Source organism: Chlamydotis macqueenii, chromosome 7 (genome assembly GCF_036417535.1).
Source record: "Chlamydotis macqueenii isolate bChlMac1 chromosome 7, bChlMac1.mat, whole genome shotgun sequence".
Taxonomy (NCBI): Eukaryota; Metazoa; Chordata; class Aves; order Otidiformes; family Otididae; genus Chlamydotis; species Chlamydotis macqueenii.
The window spans coordinates 19543327-19570425 of NC_141562.1; the positions used below are offsets into that span (position 1 = coordinate 19543327).

The 27099-nt window shown below is 40.9% G+C and overlaps 3 protein-coding genes across 4 annotated transcripts; 2 read left to right on the top strand and 1 right to left on the bottom strand.

The window, feature by feature from the left end:
- Positions 1–955: 955 nt before the first annotated feature.
- On the top strand, positions 956–5977 carry LOC104478333 (beta-microseminoprotein). 2 transcript variants are annotated; one of them, XM_086752372.1, is made up of 4 exons: positions 956–1076; positions 3989–4088; positions 4602–4704; positions 5596–5977. In XM_086752372.1, the coding sequence occupies exons 1-4, from the start codon at positions 1074–1076 to the stop codon at positions 5723–5725; spliced, it is 336 nt and encodes a 111-aa protein (XP_086608498.1). In that variant the 5' UTR covers positions 956–1073; the 3' UTR covers positions 5726–5977. The 2 variants fall into 2 exon arrangements, with proteins under 2 accessions (XP_086608498.1, XP_010116957.1); XM_010118655.2 differs by lacking the exon at positions 956–1076.
- A 6928-nt stretch (positions 5978–12905) lies between these two features.
- LOC104478335 (beta-microseminoprotein) lies at positions 12906–16337 on the top strand. Its single transcript, XM_086752469.1, has 4 exons — positions 12906–12976; positions 13824–13932; positions 15175–15280; positions 15840–16337. The coding sequence occupies exons 1-4, from the start codon at positions 12947–12949 to the stop codon at positions 15967–15969; spliced, it is 375 nt and encodes a 124-aa protein (XP_086608595.1). The 5' UTR covers positions 12906–12946; the 3' UTR covers positions 15970–16337.
- Positions 16338–23565: 7228 nt separating this feature from the next.
- ELOB (elongin B) lies at positions 23566–23928 on the bottom strand. Its single transcript, XM_010118654.2, is given in 1 exon segment — positions 23566–23928. A coding segment is annotated over 1 exon segment (363 nt).
- Between the last annotated feature and the right edge of the window lie 3171 nt (positions 23929–27099).

Genomic DNA, 27099 nt, shown 5'->3' on the forward strand with positions numbered 1-27099 from the left:
TCTATGACAACTTTTCTTGCTACCATTCCAAAGTATTTACAACTGTTTAATTTACTCTTAAAAAAAATAAGTTCAAAATTATTTAGCTTGTAGTACAGTCAAATTTTATCGGATTTATTTGCCCAAAGTTTGTAAATGTAATCTTAAAATCATACCTGAAATTTCCTGTAGCTAGTGATAAATCTCCCACATGAATGAGTTTCAAATTGCTTGCCAGCATCTGTAACAAAATATTTCTTTTTGAAACATAGATAGGGCCACAGTCTATTATTTCATTCTAAAAAGAGGTTGCAGGAGCAAGAGAAAGCAGAGCATTTGATTAGCACTCTGAAATTTATCACTGCTTGTGCAAGTATTTTGCACATATACAAGTAATCATATACTCTGTCACAGTTATTCAGGTCAAAGCCTGAACAGTTCTGCAGGAGCAACAGCAGGTTTTTGATTCGAGAAGAAATCCTTATTTTAGTTGAGGAGAAGGAGAAACGTTGTAATTTGATCCAGCTTTGGCTAAGATGTGAATGTTAAGAGGCTTTAATACCGGGAATGGCCAAGTACCTTCAGTTATCTTACACTGCACACTGCACCACTAAACATGAGTATGCAAAGATCTGACCAAACCTCCCCAAGCTATTAATACCTAGTTCCCTACTCTAAGCATATTCCAGCCCACTGAGAGCAGAAAGGGTCAACATGCATTCCTGCCACAGCTAGAAATCATCTAACCATACAATACGGCCTACAGCTTAGCTAGAAATACTTGTATTCAATCAGAAACACATTTTTCTAATAATAATGCTTGCAAGGAATACAAAGTTCTAAGTTTAACCTTTTACAAAGGGCAGTGCTCTACAGAATCAAACATTTCTTCATTGCCAGCTGGCAAAATTCCAGTGATTTCTTCAGAAATTTCACCATAACTGTATTTGAGTTGAGTAAGCTTTTTTTTTTTTTCGTAGACTTAAATTGCTCAACATAAAAACACCATAAAATATTTGCTCTCAGATTCCACATAAAGAACTCACAGTGTTCTTCTGGAAAGTTGGAGCTCTTTGGAAGCCAAGCATTCCACAATGGTAAGTCAAAGGTTTATAATTTTATTTTTTTTTTAAATGAGGATACAGATATCTATTTGCTTTAAAACTGCAAAAGAAGGCTATTTAAGAGAAACACCTACTTACACAATTTTAAATGTGAATATATTCTATTAAAAATTTGCAAGATGCAAAGAAAGTAAGACACCTTTGCGAAGATTACTGTGAATTTTGTTCTTTGTTTTGTAATTCTTTGCAAGAATCTTTACATGGATATTTCTTGATCTTTCACTTGCTGTTATTCCTTTCTCATGAAATGTTTGTGAAAATATTCAGAATTTTGTAAACATTTAGGAGCATACTTTTAAAACGTATAGATGTGAAATGTCGTTTAAAATAGAGTCTCTTTACCATGAAGAGTGTAATGTACAGAGTATTTTGTGTGGTTTTTGTCTACATTTCTGTTGATTTATCAAGTTATGTCCTCTTTCTGCTTTTCAAGCCTCCAAATATGTTTGCAGAATCTGAATAAACAGTTAGGTAATGCTGAATAGATAGACAAAGCCCTATGGCCCAATTTTCCTCGAATTTATGCTCGTGTAATCCCCAAAGGTACTAACATAATTGCTAGCTTTGATACGAATCTCAGGAATGGCATAAGTTTTACTGACGAGGCTTTAGTTTCTGTAATATGTCTAGATTCATAAATAAAGGGAGAAATTATCATCTACTTCTTTCTCTGCCTAAGCTTTCCTGAGGGCTTGTCTACACTCAAATAAGACTTAGCTTAACAAAATGATCTGGTATCTCATTTCACGTTAATTCACTCACTTTCAAAGGTCATTAAATTCAGTTTGGAAGATTCTGTTCTACAAGACGGCTGGTGGCATCCCCTTTTTAAGAGAGCAAGCAAGCCACAAAACCCCCAGATTTCTTGAAGTGCCTTGCTCACAGACCACTCAGAGCAACACAACTCTGATATTTAAGTAAGAGCCCTTGGCATCAGAGTAACACTAACAATCTCTGCCATTTCTAATAAAGGATACTGTTTCTGCCAGTGCTTTCTTACCTGCTTGATACCCTCTGTGCTCAGCTTACTTACATGTGGGCCCACAGTCTTCCCCTTTTGTTTTTGTTTAGATTCAGTGGAAGGTCCGGAACTTTTGTCTTTAGAGAGAGGAGCATGCCCAAATTCATATGACTGGCATTTCTAGGAATAGCAAGATAAGGATAAATGTTGGAGCAAACAAAGGATAAAACATTCACAGAAGACAGCCCAACACAGCAAAAGAAGGATTTTAGTCTTTTCTATAAAGACATGAGCGACAGCAGTAGGACCTCTGGTAGAACTGGTCTGTGCTGTTGCAAACGCCTAGACCAGTTTGGAGGAAAGCCACCACCAGGCTCAAGATGAATGACTAGTATACAGCAAGTGCAAGCAGTATCCCAAGTGTGTTGAGATCCTCTGTGGAAACCCATGATTCCCTGAGGTCACAAAGCCCCGGATAGCTGCACAGCACAGATGGCACCACAGATCCATGACAAATGCACATGGAACCTCAGCAGAGACCAGCAGCAATGTTACAGCCTACAACTTCATGGAACAGGAGTTGCTTAGACAATTTTCCTTTGGCCAGGCACCACAGAATAACACAGTTTAAGAGTTTCAGTCTTTTTTCTTAACTTCTCTCATTCTGGCTATGGTGCTCAGCGTGGCAACTGGCTCTATTCTACCTCAAAGCCTCAGGAACTCCAAATCACAGAAACACTATGGAAATAAAGCATTACACCCTTCCTAGACCACTCCATAGACCCTCCTCCTCTCTTTCACTACACCATAAATGTCCCTTAGCCCTATAAGAAAGCAGCACATCAAAGATGAAAATAGCAAGTTTTTTCCTTGGCAGACAGGAGATTTCCCTTGGCTCACCATCTGCCTAAGGTTCAGGACCTTTCAGTGTCTTTTGACATTAATGATTCAAGTAACCCAAGGCAGAGCTGCCTAAAAACAAAGCCTCTTACTGCTATTTTAAACCCTAGTTTCAAGTAGCAACAGCATCTGGAGTTCAGAACAGTAACTTGGAAATATCTACTCATTTTACAATCCTTTCATGTTGATCTGCAAGTGCTACCAAGAAAATTTAAAGAACTTCCTCCATCGCTTCCCAGTCTCTGGCCATTCCTAAACTTTTGCCTTAAGTTATCCAGCTTGAACAACCCATCAAAATAACCCTCTCATGCTTCTCCAGTCCCTCTACCCCAGTATAACTGCCATCACAAAGTTATGCAGGCTTTTTCAAAAAAGTCTTGGTTGTTCAGCAGGTCCCAGTGGACATCTCTGAAGAGCTCTTACAGATGTTTAGCTGTTGCCACCACTAGGCAAAAGGAAGGGTGTATGGTGACATGTCCAGACCTGTGTGCGCATGTTTGACAAGATGGCTCATGCACTACTAAGATGATTATACAGCACTAATTTTGTGCCCCAAAACACTAATTTGTGTCTTTCTTCTCTACCCAGCCACCTATTTAAAAAAACTTACTGGCATGTAATTAGGTCTGAGATCTCCACTCCACTGCCAAATTTAGAGAAATTGCTGTACCCAAAAGTGAAGCAACGGGATGCTTTGCTGGAGAAATACCTAAATTTGACTCAAAGTCAATAAATAAAGCACTAATAAGAGTCTGACAGGGCTTTCAAGTGTATAATACCATTGAAGCTTTTTACGATTTCTAGAGATTGGACTTTGGCAGGGAGTGATGCTGCTGACACATTCACGTCATATCATTTTGTTTCTTCCTACATAAAGGAAAAAGTCATCAGTGCCATTTTCCAACATTTTCACATACACATAAGGTTATTTCTAATTTTTGCTTCAGATTCAATGACTTAGCTTTTGAAAACATAGATAATCAAAATGGAATTAAATTCAAGCTGTGTGCTCTGTATCTTACAGAGGAGCTTTCTGTCTTTCCTTGTGACAATGGGCATCATAGTGACACTCGGTGATGCATACTGCTTTACTAAACTCAACAAGCCAGAGGAGGCCAACAAAGGTAAGAACAGGGAAGGTCCTCTCACTTGATTGTTCTGTGGCAGCTTGGTTCTTTGTGGAGCTGCTGGGAAGGATTCAAAATACAAGGGAGGGGGGTAATGTCAGAAAAAATATGAACAGGAAGTTCCAGCACCAAGTTTCCAAAAGTAGGGAAAACAAAATCTTCCTCTGGACTTGGTATGGTTGCAGCAATATTATTGTTGTTCCAGTACATGGAGCTGATGTGGGAGTTGAGAGTAGTTCTGAGCAAAGTGTAGTGCCAGGTGGCAGACCTGGCTGTTTGGTTGCTAACTTCCACCCCAGATCTGTCACACTGAGACTGTCTCTAACAAGTGAAGAATAAACAAGTTCGGGCTTTCAAAATAGTCTGGGTAATAACCCATAAAACAACATGACTTCTACTTTATTATTACCAAGAAAATAATTTTCAGAAAACTTGCAATAATTTTTAAACTTTTGAGCCTTTATGTGGAGGCTTAAAGAACATATTTTGTTTTGCTGGTGTCTTATGCAGGCTGTATGCTGGATGGAAAACTGTACCCCTTTGGAGAGATCGCAAGGACGGAAAATTGCTTCAGATGCAGCTGTAGCCAAGATGCAATACGTTGCTGCTCCCTGTAAGTTTGAACTTCTTGGTAGCATTGTTGCCCACAGGAAGACCACGGCTTTCTCTTTGCTGGGAATACATGAGTTTCTAAAGGCACAAAAGAGCCTGCCCTGTGACCCATGTCACAGAGCTAGGGCAAGCCACATACAGCTCTTTATCATTTAGATCCTTGGCTGTGTTTACCTTTGCTCACTTTCTGCTGACTAGGAGCAGACACAGGCCCTTCCAGACACATCCATCCAGTTAGGGCCTGCCTTTAACTGTGGGCAACTTGTGAACCCCTCTTACATTGCAGTTCAGTCTTTTCTTAGCAGAGAAAGTGGTAGTAGGATGGAATTCATTCCAAAAGGACTTAAGTAAAGATTCTCTAAAGGGCTTATGATGATCTGAATCCCTTTCCAGAGATGCTTTTCTCCAGTGAACATGCTGACCATAGAGTGACAAGGCTCTGCTCTGAAGTATCTATCTGCAACATCCTCCTTTCCTCTAATCCAAACTTCTCAAAGGCCAAAAATGGCTTGATTACAATCATTGCCTTTGGTCAGCTGATGATCTGTCAGGAAACAGCTACCACATTCTAAGCAAACTGTCAATAATGCAAAATTAATGGAAAAGGGATAAAACATGCTGAGACCATGCTTATGTCACACTGTGGAGTGCTGTGCTAGAAATCCCTATGCTAGTGCTGAGAATACTGGTGGACCTACACAGTGCAGCAGGACATCATTTGAGGCCCTGGAAGCTGTAGCTGTGTGGCACTAAAGCTAGCCAGACTGCTCTTAGCCATAGTTTCAGAGGTATCTCACCCAGCACTCATTCAAGCTCTGATCATTGAACTGCTGAGGTATTTAATCTTTTATTGCTCTCAGTCTAACATTTGCTTTCTCTCCACCAATGACAGCTTTCATACTCCTGTTGGTTATGACAAAGAGAACTGTAAAGTTGTTTTCAACAAGAAAAGCTGCGACTATGATGTAGTGCAGAAGAGTGACCCCTCAAAGGAGTGTGTTGTCTATTCTCGTGTGGGCTGACAACTCACCTGCTCCAAGCCTCTCTGCCCTGTGGAATTGCTTCCCTGGCAACAGGTGTTTTACCATCACAGACAAGCTCAAAGACATGGGAGATCTTGTAGAGTACTTCAGCAGCTCGCTTTTAATCTTCTAATTGTTCTAATTCAGTATACAAGATACATAATCAGATACAATGTCTCATTTCTGTCATGAGTTGCATTGGTATCACTGAGCTTTTTTGAATGCAATAAATCCAGATGAAATGCTTCATAACGATGGTTGTTTTTATGTAATAACACTGAGCAATATCACCTTTGACAGAGCAACGCATTCACCTCACTACTCCAACATGTCGTGCACCGGTGCATTGGCACAAGCCACTCTGATGCTTTGCAAGTTCTGCTCTAGCAAAGTGTCAGAGCAGACATTAACTCACCAGGTGTCAAAATCCATTATCATTTGGAAGGGATGAACTATTTGGGACATGTTGTACAATGGCTCCTAGTCAAGGCACACTGGGCACACCAGAACTGTTGCAGGAATTTTTGCAAGACCCATCCTTCTAACACCTATGACCTCTGAAAAAACAGTGAGGATGGAAGATCATAATCCTTTCTCTCCTCTTTTTTTTTTCCCCCCTTTTTCTTCTTTTCAGCCATGTCATCACACAACAGCAGTGGTTGTTCCTTTCCATTGCCCACTCTGACCTGCTGCCAGCTGTCCACCTCAAAGCCCCACTCCTGAAAGTCAGAACACACTGCGGTGCATTACTGGTTCTTGCCCACACTGAAAAAGAGATCTAGACCAACCCCTGGAGACATGTTTCTTTATGGCAGCAGAGCTTGAGGTACTATTAAAAGGCAGATGCTTTCTGTCTTTTCAGTATGAAAATTCCCCACATTGGCAATTTGTAATATTCTAAATCTGCCTATGCATCAGAGACCAGGCAACAATACCCTATAAAATGCTGCTTCTACATGGCCTCTTTGCTCCAGAATCAAGTATTAAAAAAATACAGCAGTCTTCAGTTAACTGTTATACGTTTTGAAAAAAAATACACCTTCCAGGGCAAGTGGACTGTTTAATGATGCTTCATAATCAGAAGTCTGTTATCTTGTACAGTATGAGGTTACACACAGGTGAGCATTCTTAGGGCAGGGATCCTCCCTTGGCCCAAAAATCAGTTGTCAGCCTATATTTGTTCAGCAAGGATGCTTGCTTCTCAAGATGATCAATCTCAAGCTCTGCAAGCCATCAGTAAAATCTGAAGGACTTAATGTGGTATGTTTTCTCTGGCTTTGTTTTTGGTAATGTGCCTATGAACATTGTTTTAATTGAAGCCATAAGTTTAAGATACCTACTTTTGCTTGCATTTTGCAAGCACTTGTATTACATACTTAGCCTTTTAAATTTCTCTGCATTGCAGGCTGGATATCAGTCAATAACTCTGTGTTTCTGCACAATTGCTTCCTGCAAGGCTGGAAAAATGTGAGGGGCCAGAATTAGAGATAGTTCAGCTTTTTCCAGAACAAACGTTTTCATACGGCTTTTTAAAATCTGACTTTCATTTACTGATTTAATCATGTCATTCCTCTAAGTAGCAGCATGTGGAAATGAACGTTCTCACATTTCTTAAGGTTTTAAGGTAAGTTTTCTCCAAAGAGTTGTCATATCCTGGAGGAAAGAAACAGTTTTGAAACTTCTCCTGAATGACTTTTGTACCAGCTCATGTCAAAATTACTTAGAACACAGCCTCAACTGGTACCTGAAGGAATGTTCTTACTTACAGAAAAAAAACTGCAGCAGCTTCTTAGAGGAAGTAATACTTTGAGCATGGAGATCCAAAGACTTCCTACCTAAATAGCTTACAGAACTGTTTGTTGAGAAGCATCAGGGGTGTGAGGTTTTTTTGGTTTGGTTTTTTTTTTTTAAACCAGAACCAAACATTTTCATGGCTAACAAAAGTGACTTGGAGATTCCTCACAGATTTTTTTTTTTTTTTTTTATTTTGAACCACTGAGTAGTGCACACATTAAGATTAACATCCAGTTTGTTGTAGTCTTGAACTGTGCCATGCAATATTGGAATTATTTCAGTATTTCAAGCTTTACCCTACTATGGTCTTACAAATTAAGGCTACATTTTTCTTCTGAAACTTATGAAAATTAGTTTATTGTCTCGTAAGGTCACATTTATGTTCTTAATGTTAGTAGTTCCTCAGTAAGACTTCACATTTTAATTGATTTACAGATACTTAGATCACTTTTAAATTAAATAGAATTTCATTCTACTTATTATCCTACTTGGACTTTTATTTATTTATAATTAGGAGCCTTATTATGTCCTAAAGTCCCAAGTGTTTCTGTAGAATCTACGTGCCAATTTTATTACAGATGAAGATGACTTTTACAGAGCAAGATTTCTAATTTGCTGCAGCACCAGTACAAGCATGAGTGACTGAAACAAGAAATCTACCACAGGCTTCAGATCTCATGCTTAATACAGTCATTAAGTTTGTGGGACTGGGAAGAAACAGCGCATTTGACCAGCGTGATTAGCACATCCTTCCTTAAGTTATCCCTGGGTGGGGAAGCCCTGCTTCCACTGCAAAGATACCTCCTCCACCACAAGTACTTGAAGCAGAATCTGAACAGCCTAGCACAAACAAGAGCTGACATAGGAGAAACCAGAAAATAAGTTCTGGTGCATTTACTAGGCCAAGGAAATGTAGAGAGAACTGACCTAGAGGCTCCAGGGAATAGTCTGGCTTCACTGAGACCCAGCAATTTCTTCCAGATGTTTTTTTGTTTTGTTTTTGTTTTTGTTTTTTAAGAGATATTTCAGTTTTAACAGACAGTTTTATTGACTTTCCTATTGCCATAGTATCTGGCACTACTGGAACCGTTTGGTTTTTTTTCCCCTAAATGAAACAATTTTAGCACTGAAGCTCAGGAATCTTGACTCTCTATAAACTGGAAAGCCTGTCTACTGAGAGGGAAAATGCTTAACAGCATTGCCACATGTAATTTTTTTTTCCCCCCATTCTTGAGATGATCCAGCTGCAGGAAAGCATGATATATCACTCACCCTCTGTTTTGAGTATGTGTCATTATTTGCATACCACAAAGAGGAGAGTTATATGTGTAGAACAGAAATATGGAGACATATCCGTTCAGTAATTTTCTCAGAAATTCCAACAGAACCTCTCCAAACCCGAAATATTTTTGTATTTGGTTTGCTTGATAAGACACTAAAGAATAAGTTTTTGGCATTTTTATATTCATGCCTGCAGGAAACACCAGACAGGTCATGCAAGAGCTCCTTAGAAACTATACATTGTTATCATGGTAAGTCCAAATTTTGGATTTTTAATATAGTGCTCAGAGTCAATCTATTGACATGTATGAGATCAGAGAGCCATGGCAATTCTTTGGTAATTGCTATACCAGGAGAGATCTGAGGGCGTAGGCTTTGAGGTTTGTGGGTATATGAACCTCAGAGTTAACAAATATGTTCCCACCAAGATAAAACTTCCGTCTAGCACATTTACAATATGTTTCTGTGTTAAGCATACACTGTGTATTTTAGTGCTGTTTGCTTGTGCTTTTCCTTAAAACAGCTGTCCTTTCTCACATGCAAACGTGGCAGACTTTGTTTAACAATTGTAAAACCAATGTACATTATACATAGCATTGTCAATTTAAGGTCAAGATGAATTTATTTGTGAAACTGTGTTTACTTATGATCTGTGACCTAATATGCCTTATGCTTCCTCTTGCTTTCCCTCTCTCAAGGGCAGTACCAGTCAACCTACTGGATTTAATGACGGGATACGTTAACTTACCTTCAGAAGAAGTCCTGCATTTACTCTCTCCTGCAGAAAGTGGATCCCTCTCAAGAATGTGAAAGTAGTACTGAAATGCTGGGTTAAGAAACAAGGTTCCCTGACTGCTTTCATTTCAGTGCATCTCTTCTAGTTTTAAGTTGTTCAGAGAGTAATGCTTTTCATCGGTATTAGCTAGTTTGTTGTTTGTTTTTTTTTTTTTTTTAATAACATGACTGCTGCAAAATCATGCTATATTTCTCTGTGTTGATTGCCTAGCACTGAAAGATACAGAAAAAAACAAGGCTGATAATGCTGGTAATCTTGCATTACTTTCGTTATCTCTGTGGTCATCAGTGAGATGTAACCAGAAATCTGAGCTGAAGAATGACTAAGTAAAATAGCAAGGTAAATCTTCAAGAAAGTCCCCAAGATACTTCCCTGATTTAGGAAGAAAGAGAATACTCTTCATATGCATACGTGGAAAGACAGCACAGAACTGGGCAGAGCATTGATATTCTTAAAATGTTTTTAGTAAGAGAAACTGGTTGGGAAGACAACATGAGATTTCAACAGAGCAATGTCTGTTGGAGGCACTTTTTGTCCTGTACACAAACAATGCAAAAGAAGAAATGTAACATAATATGGGCCACAGATGACCTCAGTAAGCAATATATTAATGGACTATCAACAGAGTCTGCTACTCTGAGTGGTTTCAGCACCACAGCATGTTATTAGGGTCCCCTGAATTCACAGATCACGCAAAGAGCTTCTTCACTGTCCCTAGACACTGCCCAGGCTTAGACAAGTTTGCTCCCTCTGCATTCCAAAGAAAGCTACTTGCAGAAAGTTCTCTCCATACCTGGCATAGCTTGCATCTCTTAAACAGAGACGGTCCTGCAATGGGAGCAACTGGGCGGTCACAGCTTGTCTGAAAAGTTGAGAGAGAAAACACAGAGCACATTGGTTGGATTTTTGTTATTGGAGTTGAGCAACAAACATTTTCTCTGTCACTCAGCACCAAACCAGCAAGTTGACTGGGTTTTGTCTGTAATAAATTCCACAGGTTTCACTCCAGTACACCAGCATCACAAATTGCTATGGTGACCTTTGTTCACATGTAAGAACTGCTGCAGAGTAGCTGTTAAGCAAAATATTGCACGCAAACGCCACAATACACTAGAAGAAAAAAAAAAAAAGTGTCTCAGTAATATTAACAGAATTAAGGCAATACAATTATGATGGTCCTTCTAAACTGTGATGTAATACTTGCTCCAGATAAGCTCTGAAGACATGGAGAAGCCAATACCTTGAACAGGACTCTGTGGTACTTTCCGCAGTACTGTCAGCCAAGGTGAAATAGTTGCCTCTCAGCACATAAAGGCTACAAAGAACAGGCATGCAAAACAAGGGCCCCCTCCTTAGCCATCCCGTAGATGTAAGTCAGTTAGGTCAGGCAGCGTAGGAACAGGACGTTGGGAGGGAGAGTGTGAACTCTCCCCATTTTCACTGCAACCGATGCAAAAGGCAGCTTTGATTTTGGATCAGAGTGTATTAATTTGTTATCCTGTTGGGCCTTCCCCCTCCCACCACTAAAATAGAAAAATGCACAGTTCTCTGAAATACCTCCTCTAAAACACCAAGAGTATCCCAAACCACAATGACGCTGTTTAATTGACTTCATACATATTTGTGAGTGATCCAAAGGGGATATGTGGGCTCTAATGATGTTAGTAAAGAAATCTCCAGTGCCTATACTCCTGGGCTGACATGTTCTGTCAGATTAGCAGTGACTAGGAGTCAACAGCATGAGCCACGTGGCTATAGCATTAGTCATCTCCTGTTTCAGGGCAGTGCATACTTCAGAATTGTCAAATTTAACTTATTAGTGATAAGCAGCTTTATCAAATATATGAACACCTGCAAGCACTTCAGCTCTTTTCTCCCATCCTGAAGAAAGATCTGGTAACTGGAGAAAAAACAATTTACCCAACCTACTGAGTTGAAAGCCACCTAAGGTGTCCCTGTGAGCAGTGGTCTTACTGTGACCTGCACTGCAATAATGCTGGCTTTCTCACATGGACTTCCTGAGCTAGCTCTCAACTCTGGAGTTTGGGTAGAAGACATGGAGTAGCCACCCCATCTTGGAGTTCAACCTCTACTCCCAAACTCACACAACAGGGCAACACAGTTAGGCAGAGTAGTTAGTGCAGGTACTGCGAACCGTGCAGCCCTGGTAATAAGGGGAAGACTTCTTCACCTACCAGGGCTACACAGTTTGAAATACTTGAACCAATTAGACCAAAACTAAGCAAAAGGGGGCTGTACTTGACTCCTTTGCTACCAAATTACTGTCCTAAGCACTTGGAAAGTATGTCTGCCTCTGACATGTACAGCCTCTGCAGGAAAGGGACCATTTCTCCCTGGCTACAAGGATTAAGGAAGAAAATATGTAATACCTCCTTTTTCCCAGAGGACCTGAACATATGGGTCAACATGACAGAAAACTGAACAAGGAAGAAAATGGTTATCTAGGACCCTTTTCTAAGGGCCTACAGATGTCAACCGCTCTCCACAGAAACCCTGCTTTACATGGTTTATAGTAAGCATGCAAATTTTTGTGGGTGACAACCACAATATCTCTAATGGGTTTCTGAGGATGAATGCTAAATATTCCTTCCACACTTGAAGTTTCTTTTGAAGTACCTCCCATAAATGCCTTCCATATCTGGTGTGGTGCAAAAGACACACCTATATCTTCAGTGCCTTTTAAAGCCAAACCTTCCTGTATATGATTGGCTTATTTTAATGATGTCCACCCCATGAGGTCATTTTGCAGAAACCTTATTGGAGTTACTAATTTATTAATGCACTTTCAGTTTGCTCAAGGACTGGTATCATAAATTCCCTCTCTATATAAGTTCCCTGAGAAGATGAGCTTCATACAGGCTGTCTCCTTCCTGGAAGCCTCATAATTCTCCAAGATGGTGAGTCCTTTTATCGAATATTGTAAAAGACCATGGTATGTTGCTATAGATTTTAGAATAGGTTCTGCTGTATTTGTCTCAATGCTTGGATATCTAAGTAACTTGCAGAGAGTACAAATTCTGTACTCTCAGAAGGCAGATAAGAACCTTGCCTAAAATATATCAGCACCTATATTGCAGATGTTGTCTAATAGGACTCCAGCTAAGGCTTTTAGTTATAACTTCTTTTCACTTACATGTAATGTTTGGAGATAATCTATTTTCTGGCAGAAAGAAGCTCTTTTATCTCAGTCTAGAACTTGCCTTCATTTTTGTGAAAAGTCTGGATAATGTCTGAACATTCAGTTAAACTCAAAAATGTTAACTCAATTTTTACTCTTTTGCAGCTCTGTTGCAGTTCTGTGCCTTTTAACCTCTCTTCTGCAAAATAAAATGCTAGTTTTTCCTCCTCTTATCTCTCAGGTACCACTTCTTTTTATAACTCACCAGTTCTACTCTGTTCAAAACAGACACATATATATACAAAATGTGTGTGTGTATACATGTCATTGTTTATTCCTGGTCTACCTTTCTTCTCTTACCAAGATTTTGAATTCATCACAGCTAATTCTATTCTAGAGTTCTTGCACTTATCTCCTTCATATCCCCAATGAAAGCCCATTGAACATTTCAAACTAACATTGAAGGACAAGATACTAGCTAGGGATTTTAAGCTGAACTTTCAGAAAAAAGGTACTGACAAAGGTTACAGAATATAGAATTATCTAGATTGGAAGGGACACCTGCAAGTCATTTGGCCCAATCTCCTGCTCAAAGCAGGGCCAAGTCTTGAGTGTTCAACTTCAGCTGAAGTTCTTTAACTTGTTCCTAATGCTTCACTATTAGAGTGAAACATCCAATGGGTTCCTCAGACTCCAGTGAAGAAGTTTTTCAAACTGTAAGTGAGATTAGTGGCAGAGACTGTGACCAAACCTATGGAGAAAATAAGGACAAGAAAAATGAATGGGAAGGGGACAAGAATAGAACACACTCCTTTCACAAACAGTATCTGGGTCTATGAGTCCTCTCTCAGGCAATGCTTAATTTTAACAGCTTGGAAAGACAGACTTATTTTCACTCCCACACAATGCTCTGCCTCTGCTTCTTCTAAATGGTTCATTATTTCTGATTGCATGTTAAAGTGTCTGAACTGCGAAAGACAATTGGATTTTTATTTGAAACCATTTTCCTATTTCTTACAGTAGTATTTATAATCAAGACATCTTAATAGTTACTTAAGTACTCATATGAATTCTGCTTTCTTTTTCAGAAAACCATCTTGGCCTGCCTTCTTGTTCTTGCTATTAGCATGCCACTGTCCAATGCTTCTTGCTTCTTTCAGCCATTGAAGCAAGGGACGTCTGATCATGAGAATGAAGGTAAGAAGTCAACTTGACAGACATCACCACAAGCACTGCCTGATTTTATTTCTTCATTCTGTGCAATTTACCACAATTTAGAAATAAGTGGAAACAGTGGAGAGAAACCACTACGAAATGGTGAGAAATGGGGTATGGAAAGCAGGGAATTTATAATATGTTTTCAAAAAAGAAAAGTTTATCTGAGAAGCATCACACAGGCCAAATTATGAGTTAATTTTATTCAAGGAAGTAGCATAGGCTTATTACTTCACGCAGATGGATAACCTAATTCATTTTTTCACTGTGGCAGCACATTTAGAAATACAAAGAAAGAAGAAGGACCTTTCTCTATGTGTGTGTAGTCAGTATAAAGCAGGAAACAGATTGGCAAGTGTTCAATTTACTCATTAGTTGTTTCCCTATCCCCAAGGCAAGTTCTTAAGAACAGAATGGCTGCTCCCCTTAAGTCTGAGACTGCCCTTTCTAAACACAGCTAGCCTATCAGTCTACAGACAAGTGGAGCTGCAGGGGAAAAAAGCACTCAAAAAAGAAACATGCAATTATTTGGACACAAGAAGAGCTGATGTGCACCAGTATGCAAAATAAACCAAGTGCCTCAAAATAGAGTTGGTTTTTTTTTTCTGGAAAAGCTAGTACTACTACTACAAAAATGAGTTAGCATTGCCAAATAAACAGAATATATCTATATGCAAAGACACAACCTAGAAACTCCCAAATCCTCCACTCTGTCTTTTCCTGTCCTCATAAAATCCTGCTTTCCAGATCACTTATTTAGGAAGTCTGTTCTGTGACTGTCGGACAGGAACTTTGTCTTTAATGTGAGCTTTCTTCCTGCAGCTGAGGACTGGGAAAAGTTTTCTGGACAGATTTAGTCTTGCTCTAAATGAGAAGTTAACAATAGGTGGTGTCAAAGAGGGGGGAAGTGAAAGCTTTTTCTTAATTCTGATCAGGTCTGTGCCTAGTTGTCTTTCTGCTGGGTGCCCTGATTCTGGCACTTAAAGATAAGCTACTTCAGGAAACCTGATGCTACTGAGAACCACAGAAAACAGAGGGACCCAGGATACCCTGCTCCATGGATTAGAATAGTAGCAGTCCTGCGCTGTTCATGAACATCCATGTTTGCCAGATTAGGGATGTTAGTGTAAAAAGGCAACAAAGTTCCCACCCATTTTGTACAAGTAAGAGCGTTGTTAATGCAATAGGTGTGACACTGAAGGCTGCTCCGTACTACGTTTTCAGGCTGCCATGACTCAGAAGGAGTGCTGCATGAATTTGATTCCCACTGGAGGACCGATGACTGCTTTGATTGCTCCTGTACCAGGAGTGGAATAGATTGCTGCACCAGGCGAGTTCAGAGCAGCAGTGGTTTTCCCCCACTGCTGTGATACATCACAAAGCACTTCCCTTCACACAGGAGTCCCTGAGAAATGACTGATCTTTCTCTCACTCACTTCATATCAGTTATGCATTAACCCAACACCATCATCACTTCACATGTAAGAAGTTCCTGACAAATATTCTTGATTTTTTAAAAAGAAGGACTTAATTCTTCTTGAGGCTAACATTTCAGGCAAGATACTGATCCAAGAGAGAACACATAAGAATTTTCTACTGCTCCTAATCCAGTGGCTGAAAAGAAAAATCAATGATATTTGAGTAGCAAATAAACACAACAAACATCCCTTGGGTGTAAATCAGATCACTAAATAACAACTCTACCCTAATCTACCCTTAAGCAGCAGGCTAAGTAGCTTTTGAGCTGGGAGCTTTGTGTGAGCTCCATTTTCTGCTTCTGAACACCTCCTCAGGGTAACCTCTTCATATTAAAAGTGTAGATACCATCTCAAATGGAAGCTGTTTACTTCTTGGTCTCATCACCTCTGTCTTTCTTTTTGCAATGACAGCTATGCAACACCAGTTGGCTACGATGAAGAGAAGTGCGTAAGCATTTTCAACAAGGAGACCTGCACTTATATAGTAGTGAATAAAGATGATCAGTCAAAAGAATGTGCAATCCATGAGTGGGTGGGCTAACAGAGAAGGATTGTGAATTTGAGGGATATTTCCTTTTTTTTTTTTTAAGGGTTCTCTCTCACAAATCCAAAAACACTGAAAAATGCAGCTGTTGAATGAAATCTACTCATAAAACCTAACACATAATAAAACTGAATATCTGCTCGCAAAAGACTCCCTTGGTTTCTCTGCCTTCTGCTTCCTCATTAAGAAAGACGTGACTTGTACCTTCACTGAGAGCAGAAGTTAAAGCCAACATTTTTAAGCATGCTCAGTAGCTGCTAATTTTAATTCTCCTTCAGTCATACTTCAGTGGCAGTATATATATTCTGTTATCTGTGCAGAGCTGTATCTTAAAGCTAAAATAAAGTTAGATGAAGCATCAGAAATTTGTATGACTTATTTTCTTCTTTGAGGATAGAAACTGAAAGAATTGACATTCCAAAAACACATGAGAAATAAATGAAAAGCAACTGAAAAATCTTTATGAACACTGTTTGCTAGGACAATGTCTTATATTATGGTCTTTATCCTTTATGGTTCCCTGGAGCCTGCTCAACCTATGAACTGCAAGAGCCACCAGCTCCCCAGTCTAACCCAGCACTATACTTCCATTGCATCCACAGCACAGCAAACCCAGGCCTCAACCAGGGATTTGCATAAAATAAAGGGTCTTTTACTCAGATTAACCCTTAAGAAATTCAAGTTATTACTCTGGCTAACAGGCAGGATTGTGGCTGGATGGAAAGACCCATCTGGGCTGGGCTTAAGAAGGGAACAAGCTCAGCAAATCCATGAACAATAACCGAGAGGGTTACATGCACTGGAATAAGCTCTCCCTGGGATGCTGCTTCAGAATCTCTGTGGGTACATTTGTTCAGTTGCCTCTTTCCACAAGTGACTATGAGCATCCTATGTCTCCATGCTCTATTTTCTGGTGACAGAAAGAGCATGTCAGAGCTTCCACAGTTCCTCATTTTAAATTATGGAATGAGCACACACCTTGTCAGCAGGGCCTGGTCTTGCTGTCTGCAGGGGTGAGGCAAACGTCAGCTTCTGTCAGCCTTGACCATACATGCTCCAGTAAGCAACACGGGACCCTAGGAATTACACACCAGTGTTTTATTCCACCTCTGCTTCCCTTTCTCTTTCCCCAGGAAAATAACCCTGTTGGTTACACTTTTTTAAAATTGCCTGCCACGTGCCCTCTTGGAAGAGTGCCCACAGTAATGTACTTTATCCAACAGTTTACAATCCAAAACTGCAAATGTCACTGCACAAATAGATAAAGGTGTCACAAAGCCCATAAGGCACTGACATCAAGGTAAGTGTTCTGCATGATTTGAGCTGCATCTTTCCCACTTTTTTCTTTCTAGGCTATCAAAAAACATGCAACACTGGTTGAGGTCTTGTTCTCTGCATCAGATAAGACACAGGTATCAGCAGGAGCACACGCAAGATCGGGTTTAACTGAACCAATGTTCTTGTGAAGCCCAGGAAGATGCTATACATAAGAGTTCAGCACTTAACATCCAAAATACCGTAGTTTGAGAACAAGAGATTCCTATTTCCTCCTTATCTTTAGACAGTGGGATTTTGATCATGTACTTGCCACAGCTAGCTTGACATTTTTTTTTCTGTCACAACATCAGTTTATTTTGTAGTTATCTCCAAACTCACCCAAAACTGATTGCTGAGTTAGTTATTTTCTAACATCTACCAGTATCTGGAAGCTACTGGGATCTGCTTGTGGTAGATTTACACAGACAGTCAATTATAGTGCATTGTGAAAAACTTTGTAACCAACTTTTTAGGCACATAATTAGATTGTCTTGATCAGATGTTCCTTAGTGATAAGGAAATGTTTTGTAGGTCCAGTCAAAAATAAGATCCAGACTTTGTGGTGATATTCAGGAAGACTACAGGCTAGAGAATATGAAGACTAAGAATACAATAGTAACCAAAAAGCAAGGTGCTCTGATGACATTTCTGAAGGCAGTGGTATTCATTTTCTCAGTAACTGTAGTGTCATAGCCTAAACACTTTCAACACTTTAGGTTTGAGCATAGAGGACTTGGAAATATTTTCTGAGAAACTACTGCACCATGGTTCATGGATTGATATTTCTAATTTCCACCACAGGAGGTGACACAAGAAAGGGAGCAGCATGGATGGAGAGACACTTTGTACCAGCATCTGTAGTGGTAAGACAAGGGGTAAAGGTTTTAAACTAGAAAAGGGTACATTCAGATTAGATACATGGAAGAAATTCTTCACTATGAGGGTGGTGAGACACTGGAACAGGTTGCCCAGGGAAGTTGTGGATGCCACTTCCTTGGAAGTGTTCAAGGTTAGGTTGGACAGGGCTTTGAGCAACCTGGTCCTGTGGAAGATGTACCTGCCCATGGCAGAGGGAGCAGAACTAGATTAACTTTAAGGTTCTTTCTAACTCAAATCTGGATGTCTTTCTGTCCACAAGAGACTTCCAGATTCAGTTGTAAGGCATGTCCATAGGGAACACCAAGTCTTAAGTAAGCTGTGACCAAAGATTTGTGACCAAAAGGTCGAGCACGTGGGTCACGGCAATCCCAGGCACAAATACAGGCTGGGTGGAGAATGGATCGAGACCAACCCTGAGGAGAAGGACTTGCGAGTGATAGTAGATTAGAAGCTCAACATGAGCAGGCAATGCACCCTTGCAGCCCAGAAGCCCAACTGCATCCTGGGCTGCATCAAGAGGAGTGTGGCCAGCAGGTCAAGGGAGGCGATTCTCCCCCTCTACTCTGCCCTGGTGAGACCCCATCTGGAGTATTGTGTCCAGTTCTAGAGCCCCCAACACAAGAAGGACATGGACTAGTTGGAGAAGGTCCAGAGGAGGGCCATGAAGATGATCAGAGGGCTGGAGCACCTTTCCTATGAGGACAGGTTGAGAGAGTTGGGGCTGTTCAGCCTGGAGAAGAGAGGCTTCGGGGAGACATTATAGTGGTCTTCCAGTACCTCAAGGAGGCCTACAGGAAAGATGGGGAGAGACTCTTCAGTAGGGCCTGTTGTGACAGGACTAGGGGTAATGGTTTCAGAATAGAGGGAAGTAGATTTAGATTGGATATTAGGAAAAAATTTTTACACTGAGGGTGGTAGAACACTGGAACAGGTTGCCCAGAGAAGTGGTAGATGCCCCATTCCTGTAAACCTTCAAGGCCAGGTTGGATGAGGCTCTGAGCAACCTGATCTAGTTGAATAAGTCCCTGCTCCTTGCAGGGGGGTTGGACTAGATGATCTCTGAAGGTCCCTTCCAACACTAACCATTCTATGATTCTGTGATGTATTTACTTTCCTTTTTAAGGCTTTGTAGACTTTAATGGACCCAAATTCCAGAAAAGCCGGTTCTACCAGCACTCCTACATGATCCAAACTTATTTAACCACATTTTAAATCCACCCAAGCACCTTCATCTACCATCTGCCAAGTCTTGTTATGATATGTGGATCTACCCTTTTTGCTATGCAGAAGTAGGAAAGATTCATTTCACATCTAATCCAAAAATATTCCAGTGAACAGTCTGCTCTTCTCTTGTCCGCTCCAAGTTTCAATATGGAAACAGATGATGTTACCTATCACATCCAGTTTTGGAACATCAGAATCACAGCAGAGACTTGGCTCCCTTCTGTAGTAAGGAGGCTAGCTGTAGGAGGATGACAAAAAGATCAAAATTGGGAAAGGAGACATGGAGTGTACAAACCTCTGCTTCGCTCTTCCGCTTTTGCCGAGTGATGTTTTGTCTTGGTATTTCACTGCTTCAACACACACAGCTACAGTCCCGTACAGAGACCACATCCCTCCCACCCTCAAAGCCTTAGATCACAGTGTCACTAGCTCCACATAGTGGAAAGGAAATATTCACATAGGAGTTTCTGCAATTACCCTAACATATTAAAGGTTTAAAAGACTCTACAGAACCTTGGGAGTCAACACAGCCCAGGCAGGGCAGAAGATGTTGTGTGCTCTCGTCCCCCCAGTTTCCCTCTCTCCACCTGGTAGCATACAGGTCTCCCACTACCCCTGCTAAAAAAAAACAAAAAAAAAACCAACAAAAAAAAAAAGCATTTTCAGATAGCTAACCCTGGTCCCTCTACTCCCAGTAATTCTTTTTGAGGTTAGTCTTTTGAATACTGGAGAGGAGTTCTTTCACTAAAAAAAATGAAAGATAAAGCTTAGCCTACTAAATACCAAAGTCTCTTAAACCAAACACTGGAACACACAGGACATAAATCTGATGGAAATTTTCCTATTAAACAGTGTTTATCACTTAAAACTTAATGGTTTTAATATCCGTTCACATTTTGTTTCCATTAAGATTTTTGTCTCAATCTTAGAAATAAAATCTGACTTAAACAATCATCAAGAAGGAAAGTATCTCATTTACATTATGCATATGAAAGAAGCCAGAGATTTGCAGTTCGTGTTCTGCTTCATGCCAATTTAAAAAACTGAGATAAATTCAGTTCATGACAATTTTGCTTATTCACTTTGCTCTTAGTTAACGAATTTGTTGGTAGGCAAGTTTGCCTTGGCACTTTTTGAAAGCCTGAAAGTTTCTGTTCAAATCTCTTGTTGTGTGCTTGTTTCCCTGGGCCAAGGTGTGGTTTATTTTAGGGCAAACTGATTGGCTTTAAAATACATATTTACATGAAGCTCTGGAACATGCAAGTTGTATACTGAATCTGAAATACTCAGCAAGACCAGCTTACTTTAACACTTGTTGCCACCCCCCACAATTGTTTTCACATTTCATTTATTTCAGTGTGTAAGCCTCAACCACTGACCCATGCTTTTTACACTTCTCCAGGGCTCCAGTTCTTTTGTGTAGTCAATACTGCAAGTAGATCTCTACTATGGAGCACTGATAAACTGCAGTCCTTTACCACCATGAGATGGTAACTTCCTCCAATATAACTCAGTATTTTCTCCACTGTAGTTCCAGGTGTTTCTCCCATTGCTGCCCTGGTCTGCCAAAGATGGGGTAAATCTACAGAGACAGAAACAGGCAGTTTTGTTTAAAAGCTAGCTATAATGGCTCAGAGACTCTGAAAGAATTAATTCCCTAAACTGTGTAACGCAGAAGTCACTCTAGTCTGCTGTATGAAGGAGAGACCAGCTGGACGGTTATGAAATACCAGCTTGGGACTGTGTAACTTCCCTAACATGCTATACTGAGCCAAGTTACAGTCCCATTAGAGCACAACAGCTCCCAGAGGCATTTCACCTCCCCTTTTCAGTTCCTAGTTTGACACTTGCTTGATGTCTCCTAAAAGTGCTATCCCTTAGTCTCCCTATGTTCCGCATGGGGAGGAAGATTCTTCCCAGGGGCTGGGAGAGCTTATTTTATTGGGGTGCTCTCCCACTCATGCCCTCCTCCTGAACAAAGGGATGCTATGTCCTGCACACCAAAGGTGATGGCCAAGGGTCTGTCTTGGTGTGGTATTCACTCAACATTCTTTAGACTCCTGAAGTCAGACTGGATTGTTTAACAAAAGTATTTCTTTCCAGCTCAGCTGTTCATTCTTATTTGTAGTGTTTGACTCTGGAATGAAGACTATTGAACAAGTTCATTCAAAGCATAGAACATTGTTGTCTAATATTAACAGCAAATTATACAAATGGGTTAGATGAGAGATCAGGTCTAACATTATTATGAATCCTGGCAGAGACATTTGTGAGCATAACACACAAATTCAGCATCTGGTTTGGCTAGATGGCTGGCCTCAGTCCTGTGTTCTTAGGATTTAATTTCTGTTGAGTAGCCAATATTCCTCAGTAACATCTCCCTTAATTTTCTTACAAGTACCTCTTCTGAACAGGGGACTCTGGCATCCCTCTCCAGTAAGAAGGGGGTTGAAAGTTAGAATTACCCAAATTCTACCAGAAATGGAGAGTGACATGCCAGTATTCTTTACTTGGTGCTCACTGCCAGCCAAGAATTTTAGAGAGGACCTAAGTTTTTCAGCAAGCTGAGTGGAAAGTATTAGGAGCTTGATTGAGCAAATTGCTCTAAATGCAGCCCAGCTACATGAGTACAGCTTGTTTATCTACCGATATGACAGCTCTGGAACTTCCTTTTTCTATTGCTGCTGAGGTTTGTTTGTATTGTTCTTTTTTCTCTCCTCTAATTTCACTACATCACTAGATGGCATCCCAGTTCTGCCACAGTGCTGCTGTGCTGGAAGGGAAGGCTGGACAAGTCAGAGTGATAGAGAGCACAAACCTAGATCCTGATTCAGCTGGCAAAGTTGTACTCAATTTCTGTTTACTAATAATGTAAGCAACATCTTAGAAGTTTTAGTCTGTACAGTCTGTACAGAGGGAAACCTCCAAGCAGATATCATGGACAGGACTGAGTAGTTTTAACAGTGGTTTTTGAACTTGGACATACACTGGCCTACCTGAATTACCTTTCATACAGGAGAATGAAAAGCTAGCAATAACTACTTCAGAGTTTAATTCAGGGAACAGATGCATTAGCCCCTCTGGCCATTAATAGAGAACAAAACCAGGAGTTTGCTCCTTGCAGCCAGGCAGTGTGAGTTGAGTCAGATGTGATGGCTTGTGAAATCATCACTAAGGCTGAAAGGGAAAGTCAAATACCAATTCTAAAATAGGTAATCCAGTCCATAGAAAAAATAATGCTGAGGTAAATTTTGTTTGGGAAGAGAAGTGACGTCATAAGCTTTCTTAACAGTAGAAGCACTGATATGATTGATCTCATGCTTTAAAGCCTGTGGTAACCAACTTCCTTCTTACAGACCTCTGAAACTGCAGTTTTATTACATCAGTTTCTGGTTATACTGCCCTTTTCCCACTGTATTTTACTTGCCTTTCAAGAATAGAGAAAGCAGATACCAGAAAGTAAATTCCTAATCCTTTGGAGAAAAATATTTTCTCAGTTGATAGAGGTTTTCAACAGTCCATGCCAGTAGCCATACATAATGTCAGCTTCAGAAATTAATTGTTGTGCATTGTATTAGTGCAACGTTCCTTAACTTAGAAGGCAATAAGCTCTATTTGCTAACCTTACCTCTGCTCAGGTCTTAAGGTTACAGTCTTCCTACAAGCAGGACTAGAAGTTCCTTCTGCACCCCTGTCCCCCAAGATTTCCAGTTAAACTCCTCAGAGGCACTACTATCAGGAGTTAAGATGAAGACAGATAAACAAATGCTTGTATACCAAGTTAGTCTGCACAACACCACTTCTTCTCCAAAAAATCCCCACAGCTCAGAGCTGATAAGGTCACACACATTGGCTAGGGGAAAAAAACAAACAAACAAACAAAAAACCCACAAAAACAAACAACCAAACACACAAATGGCAGAACATGCCATTTACAATTCTGGAGGTGCACATGTAACCAGCTGCTGTCACCCTTCTTCTCCAGCACTAATTTGAGAGAAGGATCCCAGGAAAAGTTCTGCTGGCTGCCTGGATACTGCAGCACACTGACATCATGTAGTTGAATTGCAATGCTTTATTGGTCAGATAGACACATTTAGAAGGGAGTGGACGGACTCAGAACATAGACAAGACCAGCACTCACTCTTCAAGAGGCAAAAGAGGAGAAGCTCTTTAGCGCAAGGCTTGCTCTCTAGAGCTGCTACCAGACTCCTGTGACTTCATAACATCAGGTAACTCTGGGGTACTTGAAAAGGGGTCAATATGCAGTGGTTCAAAGGTGCCATTGCCAGGTTTGAACAAAGCCAAGCCCACCGTGGCAGGAACATGAGGACAGCAGGTTTGACTGCTTAAGCCACAGTCCAACAAAGTCTTGTCATCATCATCCAGCAGCTGGTTGTCTTTGTAGAGCCGCTGCTCCTCTGATGGCCTCTTCAGTATTCCCTCCACCACCTTTTTCAACTGATGCACAGTTGTCTCCTTGGCTTCAGTGAAAATTGTTGTCTTGTGACATTGAATCATCAATTAGACATCCATCGCTACCCTAGAGCTTCCTGCAGTCCTCTATTACCGGGAAACAGTTTTATAGTTTTCAGTCCTCTTAGTGAGAAACCTGTATTTTCAGGAATAGCTGAAGTCAAGACAAAACTGTCATTAAATTAATGGATCCAATGGGGACAAGGAAGGAAAAAAAAAAAAAATCTACAGAGCTCTGCTAGACAAACATCCTAATGCTCTACACAAGCACAGCTATTAAGTACTTAATGACTTTTATCTTCACAGATAGATATCATCTAGCAGAGAGCTTTTTAACATTGTTAATGAGCATTGGGGTTACTTTGGGGATGAAACCCTGTCAGGCAAGAAGCCAGTTTCCTTTGGGCCACATACATTTATTTACCCAAGATCCCAGGAGGAGACAAGCATGCAACTCTGACTGCACTCAGCACAGAAAAGCTGCAGGACAGGAGAATGCAGCATGCAGTGGTTGGGCTTTGTTGGTTTCTAGTCAGGCAAGAGACGAGCTTCTCTGGCTCCTTCACATGTTTGGTGAAGACAGGAGAGTTGTTAATATAAAAGTGTTGAGAATTGTCAAACTAAGACAGTGTTAAGATATTTTAGCCTCCTACTGCTGTTTCAGGCAGTTAGTTGTCAAAATAGCTCATTGCCTAGCACCAATGCTGGTGGCAGAGACTCGCACAGGAGCGGAGTAAGAGGGGGAATTTGGGCTGGTAGCATTAGCTAAAAGAGAGGTCTTCAAAGCCCAGCCATTTTAGCAGTACTTTCTGGTGGTACCAGTGTAGTCATTTGTCCCATGCAAGAGGCTAAAGGATCACTTCAGCTCTGAAATGCTGAAGAGAGTCAAGGACATCCTCTCAGAGCTGCCATTGCTATTCCCACAGAGAAGTCCAGGGACAGCATGGGGCTGGCTCCACCTGCATGTATGGACACCAAGCCCTATTCCCAGCCCTCCTGGAATAATAGCTGCACTTCAGGGATTTGGGCTGCTCTTGTCTTTGGGATAAGAGAAGCAAGGTCCAGACGTTCATGAGCAGTTACTCTTCCCCCTCATCCCCAATTGGAACTCCCTTGAGAAGTGAAGCAAGACACTCCTTGGGATGAAGGCAAGCACTGGCAGTGGTCACCTACCTGCAGGTCTGCACTGCTGAAAGAAGGCAGAGCTCTCACTCACTAGGTCAGAGAGAGAAAAACAAAAATCTCTAATCCTGTTTTTCTCTGCCCGCTGCAGTTTGATATCACTGGCACATGCAAACCTTCCATGCCAAACTTAAGCTAGAGTTAATCCCTTGTATGGTCCTTCAAGCTAGGTTACACCAAAGATAGTAACATGCAATACTGTTCTTCTAGTATTTTTTTCCCCTGTCTAACAGGAAGACATTGCTATTCCAGCCTGGCAGAGTCCAGTTCATCCGTCCCTGAGCAGTGACCCAGGGGCACTGTCATTTAAGTATGGCCATTAACTGTCTCTTCATGTCATGCCAGCTCAGACATGCTCATGTGCCTGTTACAGCTGAAGCTCCCCATGCTTTGCAGCATGTTCTCCAGGGAATGGGAAGAAAGGAGCCAAAACATGAGTGCAGCATAGCCAACAAAACAAGAGGGAGCTGCCCTGTACTCGAGACTCATGTTTATGAAATGGTCAATTCCTGCTGAAGGAAAGCGAGACCCTGGGGTCTAAATAAGTTTGTAGATTGAGACGACTGAGAGCCCCTCCCCAGTTCTAGTACTGAAGGAGGGGAAAAGCAACACTTAGCTCTCTTCAAGATAGTGGAAGGTACACTGCATTTGTATTATGTCATTTTGCTGAACAAGTTAAAAAAAAGTCAGGCCTTCTGCATGAGCAGCAGTTAGAGAATGCAATTTTTGCTCCAAAGGGAGAGTGTTCAGAAACACAGCCAAGTTGAACAAAGTGGAGCATGCAGATAGGCTAAGCAACTTGAAGTGGTTCAAGTTTAAAATACACTAAACCCCTACACTTACAAAAGACCCAACAGCCAACTGCCCCAGACCAGAAAAGGTGTGAACTCATGGGAGAAGAAAGGGAAAGTTAGAGAAATGTACTTTTAAAAATTTCTGTAAAGGAGAGGATTTGGGCAGAGTGCATTGGCGTAACCTAAAAGCATGAGGAAGTCAATCCTTTCCCGCAGAGGGAAAGCAGGATCACCCATCACAAGAGGTGGCCACATTGATGCTCCTGTACCTCTGATAAGTAACAAATTATGTTCTCACTGGCAAGGGCCAGGTGACACAAATAGTGCTTTGGGGGAAAATATTAAGTCTCGTGAAGTCCATTTGATTTCCCAAGAGCTGCACACACATGAACACAGCTAAGGGCTCACTGCCATGAGTTCAACTCAAAACAGCAGCAAACAGTTGTCAGAGCCAGAAGGAATCTCAGTTTCTCATAGTAGTTTCTCTAAAACAGATTTATATGAACCCTTTTAAAGTCAAGTCAGATTTATTCATATGTTTTAATCCAATTTTGAAGCCCACCATCGTGTTAGTAATTAGGCAGTAGGTTTATGTATTTTTGAATCAGAAAACACAAGATTAAGCAACAGACAACCAGAAGAATATGTCTAAAGCTACTAAAGGCTACTGAAGAAATGTTTTCAATGTGAGTGAGTTTTAATCAGTGGGATTGATACCCTAGTCAGAGCCTTGGTGACCTGGAGTCACCACAGAAGCACTCCTCTGGTTCAGTGAAGGGCCACAGCCCAGACCCTCCAACTCCAGGCATCTCCTCAGAAAACTCGAAATCCTTCTAACCAGCAAAAGCTTCCCAGGACAGAATTGCTTCCTTGGCTTGGCACAAAGTCACTATTTTTGTTGTGCCACTACATTATTTGACCAGTTTAGTTTGGCAATTTCCCTGACAGACACAGGAGCTAGATAAGCAGAGAAAGGCAGTGCTGGACGTTTCTCGCATCGCTTCACAGACCTGAAGCCAAGGACACCCATACATTAACTGCTGCCATACCCCCACAGTCAGTGATGGAAGTTGTTTGACTCGAGTCAGTATGTCAAGAGCTGGGCTGCAAGCCCTTCCAGCACAACAGGCCCTAAGGGAGAAGGTACAGAAAGAAACCAGTAAGCTGTCGTCGTCTTCATGTCTCAGAGGTACTCAACCTACTCACCCATCCCAGCCATCAACTAGGCAAGCTAGGCTAGGACAACGTAACCTTC

What these genes read in the sequence shown, in the direction of transcription:
- LOC104478333 (XM_086752372.1), top strand. An exon ending in GCCAGAGGAGGCCAACAAAG is followed by an intron (nt 4,089 to 4,601) that starts GTAAGAACAGGG and finishes TGTCTTATGCAG; the next exon opens with GCTGTATGCTGGATGGAAAA. An exon ending in GCAATACGTTGCTGCTCCCT is followed by an intron (nt 4,705 to 5,595) that starts GTAAGTTTGAAC and finishes CACCAATGACAG; the next exon opens with CTTTCATACTCCTGTTGGTT.
- LOC104478335 (XM_086752469.1), top strand. Translation starts at nt 12,947, where the DNA reads ATGCTAGTTTTTCCTCCTCTTATCTCTCAG. An exon ending in GTCTGATCATGAGAATGAAG is followed by an intron (nt 13,933 to 15,174) that starts GTAAGAAGTCAA and finishes CTACGTTTTCAG; the next exon opens with GCTGCCATGACTCAGAAGGA. An exon ending in GGAATAGATTGCTGCACCAG is followed by an intron (nt 15,281 to 15,839) that starts GCGAGTTCAGAG and finishes TTGCAATGACAG; the next exon opens with CTATGCAACACCAGTTGGCT.